The sequence below is a fragment of the Pteronotus mesoamericanus genome, unplaced genomic scaffold (assembly GCF_021234165.1).
Source record: "Pteronotus mesoamericanus isolate MK-2021 breed Mesoamerican mustached bat unplaced genomic scaffold, CSHL_Meso_final contig_163, whole genome shotgun sequence".
In the NCBI taxonomy this organism is placed as follows: Eukaryota; Metazoa; Chordata; class Mammalia; order Chiroptera; family Mormoopidae; genus Pteronotus; species Pteronotus mesoamericanus.
Window position 1 is genome coordinate 21,321,454 of NW_026555064.1, and position 20,642 is coordinate 21,342,095.

A 20,642-nucleotide genomic window follows, 5' to 3' on the forward strand; every position below is an offset into this window, starting at 1 on the left:
TCAGAAGAGAGGCGAAGTAAAATCTGTACAAAACGTTTAATAGTGTAACTTGCAACGAAAGACTCAGGAAGGTGCCTGCTCACCCACATGGACACACCCGTCCCCATGGGCCACCATGATACTGCCTTTACCCGCCTTTCCGAGAGCTGAGTTATTTTTCCTTAATCCCCTGTCATCACCATTTACACATCACTGTGTGTACAGCCTTCTTCTCCTTGGGATCCGGGTTAATCATCCAATGAGTTTGTTCCGCAGGTAACGACCTCCCCCGCCGGGATGCGTGCCTGTTGCGTGTGGCCTTCAGAAATCGCGCTATGTGTTTTTCACGAAGAATTAACTCCAGAGCCTTCAAGTTCGTCTTCCTGTGTTCACAAGGGACAAGAGGAGGAACCCAGGCGTGTTTCCGGCTGGGTTATAAGGGAGCTGAGCGCTGAGGGTCGAGGGAGGGATGTAGACAGAAGCTCAAAGACGGGGTGGGGGCAGCCCAGCCTGCGCGATGGCAGCAAACTCGGGGACCTCCGGACGCCGCTGCGGTGGCCCCCGGTATTGGCCCCCGATGTCTCACTGCTGATCGCGTCCATTGGACCCGCCGTCCGTGCCGGTCTTTGTCACAGAAGGGGCGAGGCCCTGCGTGTCCGGGTCATGCGCACGTCTGCGCCGCCGAGTTTCCAGGCCCAGCAGCTGCGTCCGTCGACGAGGGCACCCACGTCACACAACCGCACCTCCCCGGATGGCCCTGAGGGGTGGGAATCCCAGCAGATGGGGGGCGGCCCAGCAGAGCAGCCGCCCGTCGGACGCTGAAAGGCACTCCTGCGCAATGGCCGCGAAAGATCGGCCCCGCGCTTGCTGCTGTTTCACGCCGCACCCCTGCGGCTGCCCCCTTTGGCCTCAAACCGCATCCCCCCTTCACTTGCCTTGCCCCCCACACTCTCTGAACAGGTCGTGCTGTTTTAAACAAGCCACTTGCCCAGAAATGCCGCAACGCCACACTCGGTCTGCTCCAGAGGTGCTCCCACCCGCAGACCAGCACCACTGAGCGGTGCTCCGCACCCAGGCAGCCGCCCAGCTCGGCCGGCCCCAGCGCGGCCACGGTGCCCGAGTCCGTCCTCAGCGAAGGCGCGTTAGACTGAGACGCTGGCTCCCCGAGAACCACAGGCCAGCAGACTCGCCGCCCGCCCCCGGCCGCCTTCCTGCTTGCCCGGCTCGGGGTTTGCTTCACCTTCAGAACCCGGGGCCTCACCCAGGGACATCCTGGGTCCGGCACCCAGCGCCGGGTGCTCTTCAGGCCTCGTATCTGCGCCCAGGGGAATCGGTGACAGACACCTGCCCGTGGCCTCAGAACGGCCTTTGCAGTTCTCTCCAGGTAGCGTTCTTACTTATGCCTCTGTCAGATCGTAGACACTCACCGGCGCCCTGAACTGCCGTCTTAAAATAACAAGGCGGGCCGGCAGGTGGTAGGTTTCCGGGACTTTATTATATTACACAGGAGTTCTGCCTACAACCTGATTTTTCATAATAATTTCAATCCTGAGAAACTGTAATTACCCCGAAGCACATACTTTTTACACTGTCTTCTTAATTATCGTAGCGACATGAGATAAATGCATCGTTATTGGGATCAAATGAATAATATTTTATGCTGGTTATAAAGTCCTCATGAGAACAATTGCAATTATATGGCGATCGACTACTGACAGCATGTGATGTCCTGGGAACTGTGAGGTTAACGCTGAGGGACAGACAGACAGACAGCGGGCCACATAAAACCCAGACTGGCGGGTTCTCTTAGCCCGCTCAAGCGGTGCCGTGTGAATCCCGAGTAAGAACATTTTATCCCCTAGCATCTGGGGCATTTAACTTAAACCTCTGTCTCAACGAGCTTTCTAAAAAAAATAGCCCTTCTCTTCTGACCTTTAGAGTAAAAAGCTTTGGCTGCCGCCCCGGGGACTCAGGCGGAGAGGCCCCGCGCAGCTCCGCCATCAGAGGGGGATCATGGATCGCGGTCTCCGCGACACTCCCCGCAAACGCTGCGGATCATTGTCCTCGAAGTTTTTCTGGGGGGCTCCCAAATAATCTACCTTCTGTCACTTCAGTTGAAAAGAAAAACTCCTTAAGGTACTGAGCTGATACTTAGGTGGAGTTTATGTTTTCTTCTGTAGACAGATATTCTTCATCTTTTATTTTCAAAAAGGCCAAAGGAAGACACTGTCAGCTGCTAACCTCTCCGTAAAGCCGTTGGGTGAAGGTGTCGGCACATCAGGGGTCGGACGGGGACTCGGGCCGCGGTGTCGCAGGGAGACTGGGGCTTGGACACGGGGCGGCGGGGGCTTGCGGGGCGCGGTCAGGGCGGCGCCGGGGGACGGGGAGGCGGGGAGAGAGCGGTCCGCGTGGCTCGAGGACGCGCCTGGATTCCCGCGTCCCCGTGCGGCGCACGCGGTGCCCTCGGTTCTCCTTCTCCGTCCCCGCGTCCGGCCTTCCGCCCTGGGAGCGGGACCGGTCGCATCACCTGCCTCCCCGGCTTGGCGTGCGGCGCCGAGGGAGGGGCCTCCGCGGCTCAAGGGGGCGCTGGCTCGGGGCAGCGCTGCAGGATGTGACCCGCGCCTGACCCCGGCGCCGGGCCGAGCTTGCGGGGTGAGCGGGCGCCTTGTTTCTAAGACAAAGGCGCACCCGGCCCGCGGGGACGCGACGCCCTGCCAGGCCCGGAACCGGGCCGCCGAAAGCCCAGCGTTGTTTCCCGAAAAGCCCACCCCGCCCGAACGGGTACACGCAGAACGTGAGCGCTTTGCGGGGGCGAGGGCCGGCCGGCGGCGCGCTCCCCGGCCAAATTCACACGTCCTGTTTGTTTCCCTGTTATCATTTGTAACAGCTTATTACTTGTGCAGTTAATGAAGTACTTAATTATAATGTTGGCCGCTCTGAAATATTTATAGAGCTAAAGCACATGTGATAAAGTGGTTCTCAACAGCACTTCCAAGTACGTGCCACGTGGACCGAGGAACAAGTGCGCCTGCGCCTGAGGCTTGGGGGGGAGGGGAGAGGGGCCGCGCCCGTGCGCCGCGGAGCGCCCCCTGCCGGGCAGATCGGAACCGTGCGCGTCCCCGCGCTGAGCGGTTCTCCTGCCCCCGCGCGAGCCGTGTGCTGTGCATCTCCGCATCCACGTTCAAAGCTGTCGATGTCCTTTCAGCAGCGATCGATCTAGATTTCACTTTTTCCTAGTCTCTGGCCCGCAGAAACACAATACAGAAACACTCTCTTTTCAGGGTTAACAGGGAAGTAGGAAAGATTGCAAGAGGATTAATGACTATGGAGGAGTTTGGGGCTAAATGAAGTCAGTTTCTTTACTGCAGTAAAAATTCCCCATTAGACCAGAAAGAAGCGAGTTTCCTTGAGCCTCTCTGCAAACCTGCAGTAGCAAAGGTCTGGTTCAGAACCAGTGCGTCTACCGCGTCACTGGCCGGGAGGGGGTCAGGTGTGGGGTGTGAAGGGCTCAGTTCCACAGGGGAGCGGATGTGGAGAGCAGTACTGTCCGCTGAGTGAGCAGGGGCGGGCTGCCCAGCGCCACCTCAGCGTTATCCTCGGGGCCCGCGGGGCGGGGGGGGGGCGCGGGGGCTGAGGGCGATTCCTGAAGCAGGAGTTAAGCGCGGGGCGCCCCTCGTGTGTCTGGGCCCCAACCAGACCCTCGGACCCAGCGCTTCAACGCGCACGTTTATTCCCTCCCAGCCCTTTGTGGGGAGGCCTCCCTTCCGGGCCTCCGGCAGCGGCCACCTGCCTCTGTCCTCGCTGGGCTCCTCCACGCACTGCTGGGGGCAGGGGCGGGGCGAGGGGAGACAGGGCAGCCTCTCCGCCTTAGGGCCGCAGACCCCTCAGATTAGGGCCCCGCCCCCACAGCCTCATTTAACCTCCGAGGCCTCCATCAGGGCCGTGCCTCTGCGTACAGACACATGGGGGTCACAGTGTCAACACGTGCACCTGGGGGCTGCAGTTCTGACCGTCACACCGCCTACAATGGTGACCGTGCTTCTCACGAAATCCCAAGGTCGGGGAGGTGCTGCCCAAAGCCGCTTTGCTGCTCTTGGGCCTTTGCCGGCGATATTTCAGGGTCATCCTTTGTTTACCTTTCAGATCAGCATTTTCATGACCCATCTGTCCAACTACGGGAACGACCGCCTGGGGTCGTACACGTTCGTGAACCTGGCCAACTTCGTGCAGAGCTGGACCAACCTGCGCCTGCGGACTCTGCCCCCAGTGCAGCTGGCCCGCAAGTACTTCGAGCTCTTCCCGGAGCAGAGGGACCCGCTCTGGCAGGTGACCGGGGTCTCTGATGGGGGGCGGGGAGGGCAGGGACCCGGGAGGGCTGAGCTGCGTTAGGGCGCTGCTGGCGGTGGGCACACTGGTGTTTAACATGAGCTGCTCTGTGTCCAATAGTTTTCTTCTCTCTGATGATGTGCTTTGTTTCCTGGGTTGTGCTGCGTTGCAGGGTTGTTTTTTGAGAGTTGGTTTGTCGGTTCGGTTGGTGGGGAACTTCTGCATCCAGCCAGGCTCTGGGTGGCTGGGAGACAGAGACCCCGCAACCAGGCCACGCTGCAGATTTATACAACGTGGGGGGTGCGAATGAGCGAAAAGCCCTTTCACCCCGTGCTTGATACAGAGTCTGTGTTCACTGGGTCTTTTTGTTCCTTGGAATCTAACGAATCTTCCCCTGGGATCAGATCTATCAATAAAAGAAGGGGCAGCCGGTGTCAGGGTTGCTTTTTCAAACAGTCCAACCTCACGTGGGAGGCCTAACTCTTGGCCGTTACCACGAAACGTGACCTCCCTCCCGGGCTCTCTGTGCGTCCCCTGCACTCACCGCAGGATCAGCCCCGGCTGCCACAGGCAGGTCACAGGACCTCACTCAACAGGAGGGAGGGACGATCCTCGGCCGTGAGAAAGCCCGGCGGGGCAGGCATTGTGCGCCCTGCCCTGCCCTCGAGACCGCCCCTCTTCCCCCGCGGCTCCTGCTTCAGCCACCCCGGCTGAGTCGGGGTCCCCCCCCCCTCGCGTGTCCCGAGCACCCTGTAAGGGAGGCCGCGGCTCCCGGGAATGCAGAGAAGAGTGAAGTGCGGCATTTCCTCTCCAAAGCCCATGGACGGTTCCCTTGTCAACCTTATTCACGGCCACAGATTTCAGGATGTGCTTAAAATCAGCAGCCGCGGGAAGCCGCAGCGCGCTCCGATGACGCATTTACCCAGCGACCCTGCGCCCGCTGCGTTTGCCTAAAACCGCGCGGTCTAATTGCGTCCCCCTCCCAGTGGGCTACCCGGCTGCGCGCCGGTCTGGCGTCCGACTGAGACAGGCGGGCGGAGAGAGAGAGGCCAGTGCCGGGGGGCGCGTCGTCGGGGCGCGCCGCTGCCGGGGCTCCTGCAGACGACGCACCCTGCCCATGAATCCTCCTCACGCGTGTTGACGTTCGTGGCATCTGTAGGTCACGGTACGATAACACGAAAAAGCAGCCGACTGAGCAGAGGCCGCAGGGAGCGGACACAGGAAAAAGGAGTCGGCGGCGCCGAGCTCCGCGCTACGTCTTCCTTTAGAGAAAGTGAAGGTTTTTTTAATGAAGAGTTGGCACCTGTTCATGTTGTGTGAGTCTTTAAACTGGAGAATTGTACTCTGTTGATCGGTTAAGGAGCGACTACACTCAAAGATGAGCCAGCTCCAATATGATTCCGTCGCCATGACGACGCTAAATAACGAGTGTGTGTTAAGTGTGAAGTCCTGGGCTCGTTTGTTGGGGGTATGAACCAGGAGCGGGAAGCAGCAGCCTCGTCCAGGGCCGGGTCCCTGCGGCCCACGTCCGCGCAGACACCGACTCAGGGGGAGCGGCCGCGGGTCCTGGCAGCTCTCGTTTTGAACAGCGTCCCCGCAGCGAGTTCCCGGCGGGCGGTTCTTAACAGATGACAGGACGGGTCAGAAGAAGCCTCCGCAGGTTCACTCGTTTCTGTCCTTGTTGCTGTCGTTTATAGAAGTTTAGGAAACCTCACGTAGATTACGGAAACATAGCTTATCACAAGAGTATTGCAGTAACTCAAGGGGAAGCGCTCCGTGACCGCTCGCGTTCTGTTACGCGAATGGCGCCGGGGCCGTGGCTTCTGCTGACCGGAGATGGCGCGCGAAGGGTTCCAGAAAGGGGCCCGCGGCTCTCGAGCCTGCAGGGGAGGCGGCTGGGGAGCAGGGCGCAGAGGGCCCCGCGGCTCAGGGCGCTGTCGGGGCCACAGGCCGGCGACAAGGCTGCCTTGTTGTGGAGGAGGCGACAGGCTTATCAGTCCTGAGCGGCCTCCAAGGGCTGCAGAAGGCGAAGCCCATGCTGGCGCTGCCGCCCTCCTCGCGAGACCCCCTCCCCTCCCCTCCCCTCCCTTCCCCTCCCTCCCGGGGCCCCTCCCCGTCCCCCGCATCAGTCACGCAGACTGTGCACCGCGAGCCTCCTCGTCCACCCTCGCCCAGCAGGGACCCAGCTTTGTGAAAACACAGATGCGGAAGTAGCCCCGGTTATGGCCTGGCAGCCCCTGGCCCAGGCCCTGCAGCCGGGGGTGAACCCGCGCGGCGGCCACCCTCCTGGGTCCTCAGCGCGAAAGGGGCGCTTTCGTCCCAGCACGCAGGCGTTCTTATCAGTCCACTGCCGCTTCTGTTTCGATTTCCAATTCACGCTTTTCATTACCACCGATAAAAAGGGAACGCGCAAAATGATCATCTTCAGAGCTGCTCAGTGTCCTTTGGTTCCTTGTGTAAATTTTCATCAGCGCCAGCTGCCCCCTTGTGAGACTGCTTTGCCACCTAATTAAAAAGTGCGACATGCAGATCGCCCGCAGCCCGCTGGGCCAGGCCCCCCAGGCGTGTCCGTGCGCCCCCTCGGGAGGGAGGCGTGGCGAAGCTGTCACGGGAGGCTGTGCGCCCGCGGCACTCTGCGCTCCGTTCCTGAGTGTGCCCCCAGGTCCACCCCTGGGCTGTGGGGTTCTTAAACTGACGTTTCTGGGTTCCTGGTAACTCACGCCCGGCTTTGTTTTGATGGAGTGATCGTGGAAGCTGCGGGAAGGAACAGGGCTTCCTGGTTATTTATTTATTTTTTTAAACCTGTCATGGTGGCACCTTCGGGGACCGATGCTTTCAAGTGCTCGAGCTGCCAGGGCGGCGCCGTCTCATACAGCCTCGCCGTCAACAGCTCTGCAGGCGAGGTGGCCGCGGGCGCACGGCCAGGTCCCCGCCTCCTGCCGCACCCAGGGGCCGAGCGCCCAGGGGCCCCGGCATTACCGACTCGGGCCCTGGCACCCGCAGCGGCAGCTCAGAGCTGCTGAGCCCGAGCACCGTGGCGCAGGCGAATGCCAGGGCTGTGGCCTCTGCTGCCGTGCGTCCGGAAGGGGCAGAGAAGCACAGGTTGCAGAGCCCAGGAGGTGAGGGACACCGGCCCAGCCCACTCCCTTTGGAGAAGAAGTGGGTGAGGCCCCGTGAGCCGAAACGTCTCCTTCTAAGTCACTCGGCATGTCGGGGATAGTCAACACTAAGGTCGGGCTTTCTCACGCCCACTCCAGTGTGGTTCCGACCACCCCTGACGGTGGGTTTACATGTAGGAAAACCCGCTCCTCCCCTGTGGCCCCTGGCGGCCCCGTGAACAGGTGATGTGCGCGGGGTCCTGCCCCACAGCCCTGCTCAGCCCCGAGGCTCAGCCTGCGGCTTCGTTCACGGCCGTCATCACAGGTTTGGGGTCCTTGCTTCCTGCCGCCTCTGACTTTCAGAGGCCCTTGTGGAAAAGCCAGGGTGAGAGGCTGTGTGTGCGGAGGGCAGGACACGCGACCGGGGCGGCGGGGGCCGGCGGGGGGCACGGAGCCAACCGCCACCGGAAACCTGCGCGGCGACGGAAGCTCCTGCTCCCGGGAGTTCCCAGCGTTTCAGCCAGAGGCCTGTGGACCGGCACGCGACCCGGAGGGAAGATGGGCCTTTACCTCCCCGGCGCCCTCCGCAGTGGGGGGCAGGGAGAGCGAACAGGGGGGAGCGGGTTGTGGGCAGGGAGCAGGCAAGGGTGGGGCGACGTGCAAGGTGCAATGAGAATAAAAGTTCTTTTCACGTGTATAGTCCATAAAAATACGGCCTTCAGGGTAAGTAGTGCCGTGTTTAAAAAATACGTGTTTTTAGCTTGATCCTGAATTTGGAAGTTTTATTTAATTGGCGAGGAAAAATCCGGGTGTGTGTGCCCTTCCCAGCGCCATGGTCCCATGGGAACTGACCGCCCTTGCTCAGCCTGGTCCCTGACCTCGGCGGGCCCTCTGCTCGCCCGTCTGCTCGCGTCTGCCCCGCGCCTCTAGCCGTGTGCGAAGCCGCCTGCACCCCCATGGCCTGCGTGAGGGCCGGTCGCCTGCGCCGCGCGCGGCGGGCCCTGGGCCCACAGGGGCTGAATGCGGTTTTAACCCACTATGTTTTCCCCTAAGTTTCAGTAAATCTCCAGGGCCAGACACTTAAATCAGGGAAGTGCCGTTGAGAACACTCGCAGACAAGCAGGGACACGGAGATCGGAGGGTGAACGGCAAGTCGTTGCTTTGTCATCTCCTGACTTTTCAAATGGAAACAGCAGCCATGGGGCAGAGTGTGAGCGTGTGAGCTTCTTCCAGGGAAGACCCTGCAGCCGCCACGCCCCCTCCCCCGAACGCCCTCACGCAGCTGGACTCGGGGGCCAGCCCGGTGGGGGGCCCAGCCTGACGCTGGCCCGCTGCGTGACGCTCGGCGGGCGCGCACGGGGCGCCGCGCTCTCCACGGGCTCGGCTCTGGAGCGGGCACAGTGCCCTCTGTCCCGCCAGGTTGCCCCGAGGATGAGCGACAATCCACGCCAAGCAGGTGCCCAGAACGTAGAAGGTGATCAGTAAAAGATACCATATGAGCTGCCATTGAAACATTCACATAATATAAAGTGAAAGTAGGAAAAGGCTGAACAAGCGTTCTGAGAACATAAAATAAGAAAGGCAACATCCTGTTGATAAAGTGATTATCAGACACGGGATGCAGGCCAGGAACAGGGGGGAAAGAAGACACAGGGGCGCCCGGACCGCCCTAAACTAGCAAAGCAGAGGGAGCGGCGCTGCCCGCAGGCCGCCTCCCCGACGAGGGAGGCCCGGGGGCACGCGAGCCGAATCGGCGGCGGGGACGTTGGGAGCGGCCCGGGGGGCGGCCTCTTTCCGGCCTGGCGATTTCATCTGACGGTTCACACCCATCCCTGTGGCTCCCTGGGAAGGTGCACGGAGAAACGGCTGGCGTCCGTCCAGGAAAACAAGGTGTGGACCGGTTCCTGTGTGTGACAGAGAAAAGTCTGTCCTCGCCTCGTAGGGAACCTGCCCGCGGCCTCCGGCTGCTGCCCACCTTCCGTGCAGTCGCGGCAGGTGGCCGAGGCGCCCCCACTGTCCGGGGCGCAGGTGGCCAAGGGCCAGCGCGCGAGGCCGAGCTTGGAAGTTCAGCCGTGCTGAGCGCGTTTTGAGGAACCTCCTTCCCCCTCCTAATTAGATTAAGTTACATGCGGGGCTGGAGTGGAATGTTGTGGGGAAGGCTGTGCTTTTGCAGAGCTCGTATTTGACAAAATGGTCAAAAGAGTCATAACGAAAGACAACTTATTTTTTGACAGGTTTCACCTTGAAAAAAATCATTTGTCATAAAAAGACATTTTAAATGGAAAATTACTGTGAAAATATTTGATGGGCATTTCAATATGGAGAAAAGAAGTGAAAGCATTTTAGCAGAATTGACACTGCGCTACCCCGGCCCCACCGGGGAAACGCCCCCGGTGAGGACCGAGCGGCCGGCGGAACAGATCGGCTGCCGGCGTCCGCGTTACAGACTTAGGACCGCGAAGCGACTGTGGGAGGGGAGCTCGCAGTTCCATGGGAAAGAAAGGAAAGGGCCGCGCGCGCGCGGGGAAGGAGCGTCACAGGAGCATGCGCGACGCGGGGCTGCGGGGAGGTGTGGCCGAAGGGCCGGGAAGCGCGTGGTGTGGGTGGAAAATGCGATCGCCTCAAGGCCCCACGCGCGTCGCTTAGAAAGGTCCTGTGAGCACGGGCGTTGCGTTTCTAGGGAAGCCGGCGCGCCAGCCGGGCGGCGGCACCCAGGGCACGGCCCTGCCGTGAGAGGGCCCAGGACGCAAGGCTGAGACGCGGACTGGGCGCGGGAGGGACGGCGCCGCACCGCGGGGGGCGGGGGGCGGGAAACTACGGCCCAACCAGGGTCAGGCGAGCGAAGACTGAGGAACAGAGACGGAGTCTCAGCCGCCGGACCGAGCCCCACGTCAGAAGAGGGCGACCCGCGGCCGGAGGTGAGGGGCGGGAGGTGCCGTGGGGGCCGGCGCCCCGGAACCAGGGCGGGGCGCGCCCCTCGGTCCAGGGCAGGCGCGCCTTTGACCCTGCGCTGGGAGCCATCCCTGCAGCCGCGGCCCCGTCGCCGCGCGGCAGCCTCGCTGTGTGTCCTCTTTGCAGAACCCCTGTGACGACAAACGGCACAAGGACATCTGGTCCCGAGAGAAGACGTGCGACCACCTACCCAAATTCCTCGTCATCGGGCCACAAAAAACAGGTGAGACACGCCGGCGCTCCTGCCTCCGCCGCTGGACGGCATTGTCCCGGGGGCCCCGTCAGCCTGGGCCCAGAATGGCGGGCACCCCGCCCCCGCGCCGCCCCGCCGCCGCCCGGCCGGCCGCGAACCCGCTGCGCATCCCCGTGGTGCTCAGAGCGGCCTGGGCGCTGCTGGAACCCAGCCCGGGGACGGAAGTCGTAACAGCAGGTGTTAGAACTATCGAACAGATGTCACGTTTTTGACAACTGTGAGTTAATGTTCTGCTATATGATTTTTAATTTCTTCTTTTTGTGGCTTTGCCTAATTAACTCCTGAGTTCAACCATTTTAATAAGTGCTTGATTCAAACGACGTTACCCAGCCCACCAGCCTCAAAGCGATTTTTCCCGCCAGTGTCGTCATTACTCTCGCGTTCCCCACGCGCGTGTGTTTTAACAGCCTTCCGGCATAAAGGCGGCCTGGGCTTGCCTTCTGACGCCCGCGAGGCCCCCCGGCCCCGTTTCCTCGTGTCCCCGAGGACAAGGGTGTAAGAGAGTGCAAGTATTTCAGCAACCAGTTGACACTTTTAATTAGAATATTTCATACTTTCTCCAGGATGTGACAGTTTTACAGACATGGCTCATGTCCTGATTAATTAAAGTTTGTACCGCGTTGCCCTATTCTGAATTCGTGGCTTTGACGAGACGCGTGTTCATCAGCCAGCGCGCCGAGCACCGCACAGGCCAGGGGTGACGCCCGTCAGCCGGACCACGCGGCGGGGTCTGGCGGGGCAGGCGGGCCGCCCGGAAGGCCTGGGCAAACCGCCCGGACAGCCAGGTGTCGGCGGGGAAGCCTCTTCCTCCAGGACCGGAAATGGCATCACGCCAGCGGTCGCCGCCGTCGCTGTTGCTGTTTAGAACGGGCGTTAATTTTCCACCAGCTCCCTCACAGGGGCCTTAAGTCCAGAGCAACCACCAAAGAAAGAACACAGCCCTGTGCTGTCAAATGATGCTGAAAATTTAATTTAAAGACACGTCTTCCACCATTTCTCACTGAACGTTATTATTTGTTCGTTCCACTACAAAACCACGTGTTAGTAAGTAGGTACCCAGTTTCCGTCTTTGTGTGTGTTTATAAAGACAGTAACTTACGCATTTAGATTTCAACCTTTGACCCACCAGGGTGGAAATGATAAAGCTTTTAGCTGGGTTTTGGCTTTCCCAAGAGAAAGGAAAAAAAAAAAAAGGATGGTAATATTCTCCATGCTATGGAAAGGCTCTCTAGTGTGGAAAATGGCTGTGATAATCCCCAGAGCCTCCCAGTCGCGGCCGCCTGGAGCCCCCTTTCTTCCCCTTGCTGCTTCGGTGGGCGGAGCCGCTGCGCCACCCGAGGCTCGGTCGCCGGGGCGTGGGCCAGGCAAAGCCGTTGGCTCCCACGTGGCACGTGCACCCACACAAGACACAGAGTGGACCCGGCCAGGTGGCCGAGCCGGGAGGTGGCACCGGGCGGGCGTGCGCCCCGCTTCTCCGTGGCTGAGCCCGGAAGGGACCCCGGCAGCGGGACCAGCCCCAGGCTGGTCCGCCGGGGCCTGCACGGCAGAGAGGCAGCCCCCCTGGTTTCTGTCCTGTCTTTCATCCAAGCTGGCCGGTCCCCTTCTGTGGGCAGGCGCACAGGGCAGCTCCGGCCCACGCCTGCCGGACAGTTGGATTTCACCCCATTGGCCTGGATATGATGTTAATCGGGGACCTGCCGCTCAGGCGGGGGGCGGGGCGCCCCGATGCTGTAGCCGCCCGACCCCGGCGGGGGCGCGGAACCCCGATCGCCGCCGCGTCGGCCTGCGCACGCGGGCCAGGGTTGACGGTGGATCCGGGGTTGCAGGCAGTAGCGTCGTGAAGACTAGCGAAAACAAACACCTGAGTGGTTGTGACGTGAAACGTGCCCCATGGGCTTCCAGGCAGTCACGGGGTCTGTGGGAAGAACGCCGTGTTGCTTTGGGGCAAACACCCGGCCCGGTAACGCCCTCTCGCCCCCACCGCCCCGTCTCTGCGGCAGGGACCACGGCCCTGTACCTGTTCCTGCTGATGCACCCGTCCATCGTCAGCAGCCTGCCCAGCCCCCGCACGTTCGAGGAGGTCCAGTTCTTCAACGGGAACAACTACCACAAGGGCATTGACTGGTGAGGACCCCGCGCAGCCTCGGCACGCGTCCCGCCCGCACCTCCCCTGCGCGTTAGAGGTCAAGTCCGAGAGACGGGCCGTTTGATCGGTGTGGCCCACACTTCGATTTGGACAGAGCAGCGATGACGATACTGTTCAGGTAGAAGAACATGATAGGATGGAGAGGGTCATGGGATATTTCTCCTGAGAATTATTCCTAAGGATACTCAACATTCTCCCTAAGCGTATTATCATTTCACTGTGCCCAGAATACTTTTAACTACACGCAGGATTTGTCTTCACAACGCTGCCCAAGGAAACGAACAAATCCGCGGGCCGTTGCGCGGCCCACGCTGCACACGCACCTTCACTGGCCGCACAGGTTGCGAGCGTCAGGTGGTACTTGTCATGCCAATAGCAGAGTTTCTAAAATCATATTAACGTGAGTCACGCAAGCACAGAAAAGGACTGTTATTTCGCATTTGACAAATTGTGAGAAAATATTTAAATGACAGTACTTTTCCTAAAATGGAATAAAATAAAGCCAACACGGAAGAAATCTTTTCCTGGGGCTTTTCCTCAATTTATCCCAATTTCCTAAGAGATTAGGGACCCCCGTCCAGGCCCCAGGCACCAGGGCAGCCCGAGAGCTGTCCCCTCGGCTGCGCGGACGGCCGTCCCCAGCTCTCAGGAGCCTGTCCCACTCGGCGGAGACACAACCCGCCTGCCCCGCCCGCAGGACCACGCCCGGTGGGCCTCAGGGAGAGGCCGGCGGACGGCACAGCTGCAGGCCGGTGACTGAGGCAGCCGCGTTTGCGTCTGTGGGTCCCACGAGAGGCAGGGGCGAGGCAGGAACGCGGCCGAACCCCCGGCCCGTCACACGGGGGAGGCGTGGTGGCAGCCGTCCGCGCTGTCTCCAGTGCTCACTGCTCCTCCTAGAACACGGGGCGGGGGCAGGGGCGGGGGGGGCGCGAAGCCATGAGCCGTGAGGAGGGTCGTGCACGTCCCTGCAGCCTCGCCCGCCACCGACCGCGGAAGGTGCCGATCCCGCACGGGGGCCGCTCCACGGCCCGCGGGGAGTGAGCACGGGCAGGAGCGGCCCCGAGCCCCCAGACGGACGGACAGACGCCCCTGCGCTCTCAGGGTGCGCTCACTGCACACGGTTAGGGGCGGCCACGGCCCGAGCCTGATCGGTGCTTCCCAGCCCTTCCGACTTCGGCCTCCCTGTCTCACCCTCTAATTTACTCTCCCAAGACATTTACGAGGCAACGTTTGCTGTTTGCCAAGGGCAGCCTAGTCCCTCTGGCTTTGCGGGCACAGAACGTCAGCCGAACCCGAAGGGTCCCTTGTCCCCACAGCCCCTCCCCCGCGGGGCTCACGCGAACGACTCACGGCGCGTAGAACGGCCCGCGTTCGACTGTCGTCACACCAGTGATTAGCAATCGGTAGGAATGACTCGGTAGAAACGTGCGGATCGTTTTGTACCCGCCACGTGGCCAGGAAAACCCTCCACCTCGGACGGCCCCTCTCTGCCCTCAGGTATATGGACTTTTTCCCAACGCCGTCCAACGTCACCAGCGACTTCCTGTTTGAAAAGAGCGCAAACTATTTCCACTCAGAAGAAGCGCCCAAGCGAGCTGCCTCCCTGGTCCCCAAGGCGAAGATCATCACCATCCTCATCGACCCCTCGGACAGGGCCTACTCCTGGTACCAGGTACGGGGCGGCGAGGCCGGCGGTCACGGTGCGAACACAGGGCGGAGGTGCAGAGAGGGCAGCTGGGACCCTGGGTGGGGGACATTGCGGGGGAGGCCCGGGAGACAGGCGGGGTGAAATCAGGACCTGGTGGAAACGGGGTCGAGGGTGAGTCACGCTCCCCGAATGCTGACCAAGCACAGCAGGCCCTGGAATACCCTGCTTTCGTTCGGTGTCGTTTCATTACGACGTGGGTGACAAGCGCGGCATCTGGCCTGTGTGCCCCAGCCCGTCACCCTCCGGTAAAACTGCTCTCGTCCTGCGTCCCGTCGCCGCCGTGCCAAGACCTGTCGGTGACGCTGAATGAGGACGCCCTGTGTCCCGTGAAGACGCCTCAGCTGTGCCGGCTGCCACGGCCTGTCCTCGCCGCCCGCTGTCGGGGGGCTTTGCTTCGAACCAGCCATACGCCAAAGCCCGGGTCTTCGTATCGGCGCTTTTCACCATCGTTTTCATTCTAAAACCAAATAATCGCTTGTATTGCTTTCATGGGATAAAGGAGATGCACACACATGCATGTACCCAACACACACGCACCCAGCGCACGCACGTCGCCTGCACAGGCGCACGGAGCGCGCACCTCACCACCGGCTTCTCTCTGGCAGCACCAGCGGTCCCACGAGGACCCGGCGGCCCTGAGGTTCAACTTCTACGAAGTGGTCACGACCGGGCCCCCGGCGCCGCCCGACCTCCTGGCCCTGCAGCGCCGCTGCCTTGCGCCCGGCTGGTACGCGGTCCACATCGAGCGCTGGCTGGCTCACTTCGCGGCCTCCCAGGTAACGCCCTGAAGCGGCGGCTTCTGCGTCCCCGCGCGGTGGCACCGCGACGACAGGCTGAAGGGGGCTCACGTGGCCGCAACGGCCGCACCCACGGCAGGAGTGAGGATTCTTACGTGTCCCGTCGGTGTCGATCGTGGTGAGGGGATGTGGGCGGTGGCCGGAGCCCATCCCCAGGGTCCCCCTCTGGACGGCAGCTGGTCCCCGCGGGTGAGTCCCCGCACGGAGGCCCGTGACGCCCAGGCAGCCCCTCCCGGCCACGAGCTGAGCAGCCCGCTGGGCCTCGCGCCCGCGGGACACTGCGCACACCCGGCCTGCCATCGCCCGTGGGGCCGGCACAGGGCTGCACCGCGCGTGTCACGCTGTCCCCGTGGGGCGTGCTCGAGCCGCCCGAGGACCCTGGGGCAGAACGAGGACATGAGGAAAGTGCCCCCTCGCTCGCCCTCCCCCTCCCCCGTCAGGCCACAGCGAGAACCCGAGGCCTGGGCCGCAGGCTGTAAGGAGGGCGGGGCGCCGTGGCCAGGGCCCCCGCCTGTCTCGGCCTTGGGCTCCAGGTCGGCTCACGGGCTTTCGTAGGCCGGGTGGTTATCTGGCTGCGCGGCAGGTGGAAAGCTGTGTTTCTACGGAACCACTAGGCCAAGGGAGCATCTCTGCTTGTTTCTGGTTTCCAGTTGTGTTCTTTAGGGAGGCAGACAGCGCCCAGGGCGCGTGTTACCTGTCACTTCCATGGACGCACAAGAGCAGCCGACAGCACAGTGTTCTGTGCTGCGCGCGCGTCTTCCCGGTCCCCCTGCTGGCGCCGCGCCCCGTCCAGGCAGGCAGCTTGGTCGGCGTAAGCCGGTGTCCTTCACAAAGCGACTCTGTTTGACCCCGCAGCTGCTCATCATTGACGGACAGCAGCTGCGATCGGACCCGGCTGCCGTGATGGACGAAGTGCAGAGGTTCCTGGGAGTCTCTCCGCACTACAATTACTCCGCCGCCCTCACGTGAGTCTGCCCCCATGCCTGCCCGCGCTCCCGCGACTGGCCGTCGCCAGCTGCCCCTGCGGGCACCTGCACGGCCGCGTCGCCACGGGCCCCGGGCGCGCCCAGCACTGTGCCGCTCAGCGGCGCCCAGGGCTCCGCCCTCATCATTCACGGAGCCCCGGGCGCCGCGCGTCTCAGGTTGCCTCTTTGCGCGCTTTTCCCGTCTAAGTGTGGCTACGTGCGCGCTCTGGGTGGGCGCTGCCCCAGGAATGAGGTTAGGAAAGCGAGAAGCTCTCGTCACTTCCCCGGGTGCCTGACGGCTTAGCAAGGAAGCGCTGAGGGCGTCACGAGCTACAGACGGTTGAACTGTGAAAAAAGGTAGTGTCGTTCCAAATTAGAAAGTGTAATTCACGCTCATGGTCACAGAGTCACACGCAGCCGTTTTAGTGCGGAGGCGGCCGAGGCTCCCAGCTGTTTGTGCGGAAGACAACACAGTGGTTCATGAGTAAAGAAGGGGGGACGCGGGTTTGTGTGCTCACGATGGCAAACCTGCTCTGGCCCCACCCTGTTCGCCGTGGAATGATTACCAAGAAGCCTGTTAATATATTTATACAAGGAGATCATGGCCACAAGTAAAGGAATATTCTAAAGGTCCTTTATAACGGGTTGTGGTTTTGATGATTGGTCCTTAATCTTTTATGGATGAATCCATAAAACGCAGACCTTAACCATTTCAACATAAGATTGGACTAACAATACATGTTTGTTTCCATTACAGCAGAAATATTCTGAGCTGTGTAATGATAACACATAGTTCACTTAGTCTCAGCCAGACTCTAAAGTCAGCGCAGCAAGCGCTTGGGCAGGTGACCTCGGATGTGCTGAGGCCACGGGCCCGGGGCCTGCATTCCCCCTGCCTGGCCGTGGGCCTTTCTCGCTCCGCGCCCGCAGGCGGCGCTGTGCTTTGCGCTCCGGGCTCCGTGCTCACGGCCGCCTGGCCTCTCGCAGGTTCGATCCCCAGAAGGGCTTCTGGTGTCAGCTGCTGGAGGGAGGAAAGACCAAATGCCTTGGGAAGAGCAAAGGCCGGAAGTACCCTCCCATGGACCCCGAGGTGAGCGCCCCGGGGCGCGTGTGCCCGGCTGGCAGCCGGCGGCCGGGGTTAGGGGCGCGGGGGCGGGGGGGGGCTGTTGGCCTGCGTTTTCGGCTCCTGCACTGCCGTCGACGGTTTTCCGCATTTGGAAGACAGACAGACCGACCGGCAGACAGTGACTGTGGGCACTGTTTGCTGTTGGGACGGCCTGGAAGCCCGAGTGCCGAACAGCAGCCCCTCCAAACGTGCAAAGTGCTTACTTCGGTGACCGAACCTGCGCTTTGGGGCGCGGCGGGGGAGCATCGCGATTAGGTGGTCACGTGTGCGCCCGGAGCCTGCGCCGCACCCGGTGCCGAGCAGGCGTGGAGAGGAGCAGGTAACGGAGGCGCATCCCCACCACCGCCGCCTCGCGGGCGCCGCGCCGGCTGGTCTTGCAGCTCAACCTGCCACTGAGCCGTTGGCCCCCACGCAGCACCAGGTCCCGCGGGGGGCGGTCTCAGCCCTGCAAGACCCGCCCCCCGCCAGGTGTCACTCACACTCCCGGCTGGTCGGCTGCGCTTCTGGCCCCTGGCTGTAATCAGAGGTGCCCTCGACCTCCCCTTGGGTTTCACGAATTTGCCAGAGTGGCTCCCAGAACCCAGAGGGACACGTTGTGCACCAGGTCACCGGTTTGTGATGAACGGCTGCAACCTGGGCGCAGCCCCACAAGAGAGACACCCAGGGCGAGGCGCGGGACAGGGGCATGGGGCTGCCGTGGCCCCCCGGTGCCCCCCCTCCACACCGCCCCTCCAGGTCCCCCCGGGGGTTCCCAGAACGCCCCCGTTCCGGCCTCCGCAGCCGCCGCCCCGCAGGGCAGGACTGAGGAACCCGCTGGCCACGCTGAGCGCTGCGTCCCGGCCGCGGGCCCCTCCCCGAGCTCAGGGTGGGGCTGGAAGTTCTCCCTTCCAATTGCAGGGCTGGTCCCTCCAGCCCCCTCCTTGGGGGGGTCCAGGAGCCGCCTCATAACCAACAGAAGGCCACCTTGCCCCCCGTCACTGGGCACAGGACGAGAGTTTCAGGAGCTCTGTGTCAGAAAGGGGACAGGGACCAAACATACGCACCTTACTCAGAACCACAGAGAGGACACCAAAGAGTTAGGGGCCGAGACGCGCCGCAGGAGGGCGGGTCCGCCGTGGCCGCTGGTTCACAGCAAGACACACGAGACGGCACAGAGCTCGAGACGGCAGGAAAGGGTCTCAGGAGGAAAGCAGGCAGGAGGGGCTTCCGCAGGGCGGGCAGCAGGGAGCCGTCAGCGCGTGGGGGCCTCGAGCACCTTCCTGAAGGCTGGACGGCCGGGAGGGGACAGGGAGCCCTGCGTTGCCATGGAAACCGGGACTGGGAGGTCCTCAACTAGAACTTTGAACTGAAACCACTTGAAGCTGCAAGACACCGGTGGCATGTTGCCGCTGCTTCTGTAAGCAGCTGCTCCGGGATGTGAAGGGTTTACAGGCTATTCGAGGGCGGGAAGGACGGCGATGCCCGCGGAGGGGTCGCGAGGAGGCGCAGTTCGCTGTTCGAGCCCGTTTCCGCAGTCGGCTCGCAAGTTGCTCGGGCAGCCTTTGAAGAAAGAGGCTCAGCTGCACAGAAAGGTTGGGAAGGGCTGGGGAGCGGTGGCGCGGCTCGGACCAGGCGGAGACACGGTGCGGCTTGTCGCCCCCGGACTGGGTCGGGCGCCTGTTCATCCCACGCGTCCGTCTGTCGGAGGCCCGGGCGTGGCCGGGTAACGATGGCGGGTGAAAACCCACATGCAAGTTTGCCGTTGTCCCGAAATAAAGGAAAGCGTACGCTAAGACCTCCAACGCACCTGCTCAGCCTTCTTCTTAGCCACCCGTCCGAGGCCCGGCCGCGCCGCTGGGCGTGGACTCTGAGACCCAGGCGGCACCGTGGTGATGACTTTGCCAGGAGACCCCGCGAGGGCTTGGAAGTAAAAGCTCTTGATGATTTTTTGAAAATCCACTTTGGCCCTGAAAACAGATAGGAAATATTTTTTGTAACATTGCACGTGATTCCTTTAATCAGGAATTTCCATTTTTATTACTTATATTCACTCCTTATTTTTATGCTGTGGCCCAGTTTCACAGACAGGGGCCGAAGTTGACAGAAATATATGTGTTTTTCTAGCTGACGTCAGCAGATGTGGCCCCGATTCTGTCCCGGCCTCGTTCGCCTTTAGCGCTAGACTCGCTCTCGGGGTCCTTCCCCACCCTGCCCGCCCCTCCAGGGCCTCAGGGTGCGGGGCCGTCCCCGGGCCTGCCCCGGCCTTGCCTCCCAGCTGCACGCCTGCTGCATGTTGGCATCGGGGAGGACCCGGGAGGGAGACCCCGTGAGGAGACACAGGAACGCACCCGTGTGAGTCCCTCGGGGGGCAGAGGGCCCTGGTGGTGAGCCAGTGCCCCCTTCAGTCTTCTTCTCCCTTTGCTTCTCAGTCTAGAGCCTTCCTGTCCGGCTACTACCGGGACCACAACCTGGGGCTCTCCAGGCTGCTGCACAGGCTGGGGCAGCCGCTGCCGGCCTGGCTGCGACAGGAGCTGCAGAAGGCGGCGACGTAGCGCCAGACGGGCCCAGGCCAGCGCCGTGCACCCGCCGCCGCCGCCGCGTCCCTCAGCGCACGCCAGCCGCGGAGAGCGCCGCGTGACCCGAGCCGCTTCTGTCTCCCTCCGATGAAACCCGTGTGTGCCCGCCCCGGAGTCACTAGCACCAGGCCCGTGCGAGCTCAGCGCGGGGTTGTGGGGCATTGTCTCAGGCCCAGGGCGGGGCCACGTCCGGGCCTGGCGCCCCTTAGCCCTGCGGAGTCAGAGACGCTGCCCGTGGCCCGGAACCCTGCTTTTGTGCAAGTGGCAAGTTAGCATCCTGAGCGAAAGCCAAGGGCTGGGACGGTCCTTGAGGTCGGCAGTGACCGGCGTCTACGTCAAGGGCTCCCGTCCCCCCCTCCTGTGTGGGAGGAGAGGCCTCGCCACCCCACGCTGGGTGAGGAAGGGACGCCGCCGCCTCCCGGGCTGGCGGACCCACCGTGTCCTCGGCGCAGCGCGGTCCCGGCGGCGTCGCCCCTCGACCTGGGCAGAGCGGCAGGAGTTCGGACTGCGACCGGAGCTGCCGTCCTACGGAGCTGGCGGCGGCGCCTTGACCGTGGGGGCGTCCCTGCAGTGGTGGCCGTCCACGCAGGACAGAGGCGTCACCAATAAGCTGCGAAAGGAGAGAGCCCGCGTGTTCCCAGGCCCCGCGGGCGCGTGTGCCGTCCCTGCCGCGCCGGCGGCCGCCAGGAGGCGTGGGCTCCTGTGTGTGCCCTGCGGGGCTGTCGCCGAGGACAATG

At 62.5% G+C, this 20,642-nt stretch overlaps 1 protein-coding gene across 1 annotated transcript in view; it reads left to right on the forward strand.

Moving 5' to 3' along the window:
* Nucleotides 1–19,881, forward strand: part of NDST4 (N-deacetylase and N-sulfotransferase 4) — a 95,749-nt gene extending 75,868 nt beyond the window's left edge. Inside the window, exons 6-13 of the mRNA XM_054562155.1 lie at nt 4,123–4,305; nt 10,482–10,578; nt 12,609–12,732; nt 14,252–14,426; nt 15,068–15,238; nt 16,115–16,224; nt 17,212–17,314; nt 19,759–19,881. Of these exons, the coding sequence (XP_054418130.1) occupies nt 4,123–4,305; nt 10,482–10,578; nt 12,609–12,732; nt 14,252–14,426; nt 15,068–15,238; nt 16,115–16,224; nt 17,212–17,314; nt 19,759–19,881 (1,086 nt within the window). The remainder of the gene's footprint in view (nt 1–4,122; nt 4,306–10,481; nt 10,579–12,608; nt 12,733–14,251; nt 14,427–15,067; nt 15,239–16,114; nt 16,225–17,211; nt 17,315–19,758) is intronic.
* Nucleotides 19,882–20,642: the final 761 nt, after the last annotated feature.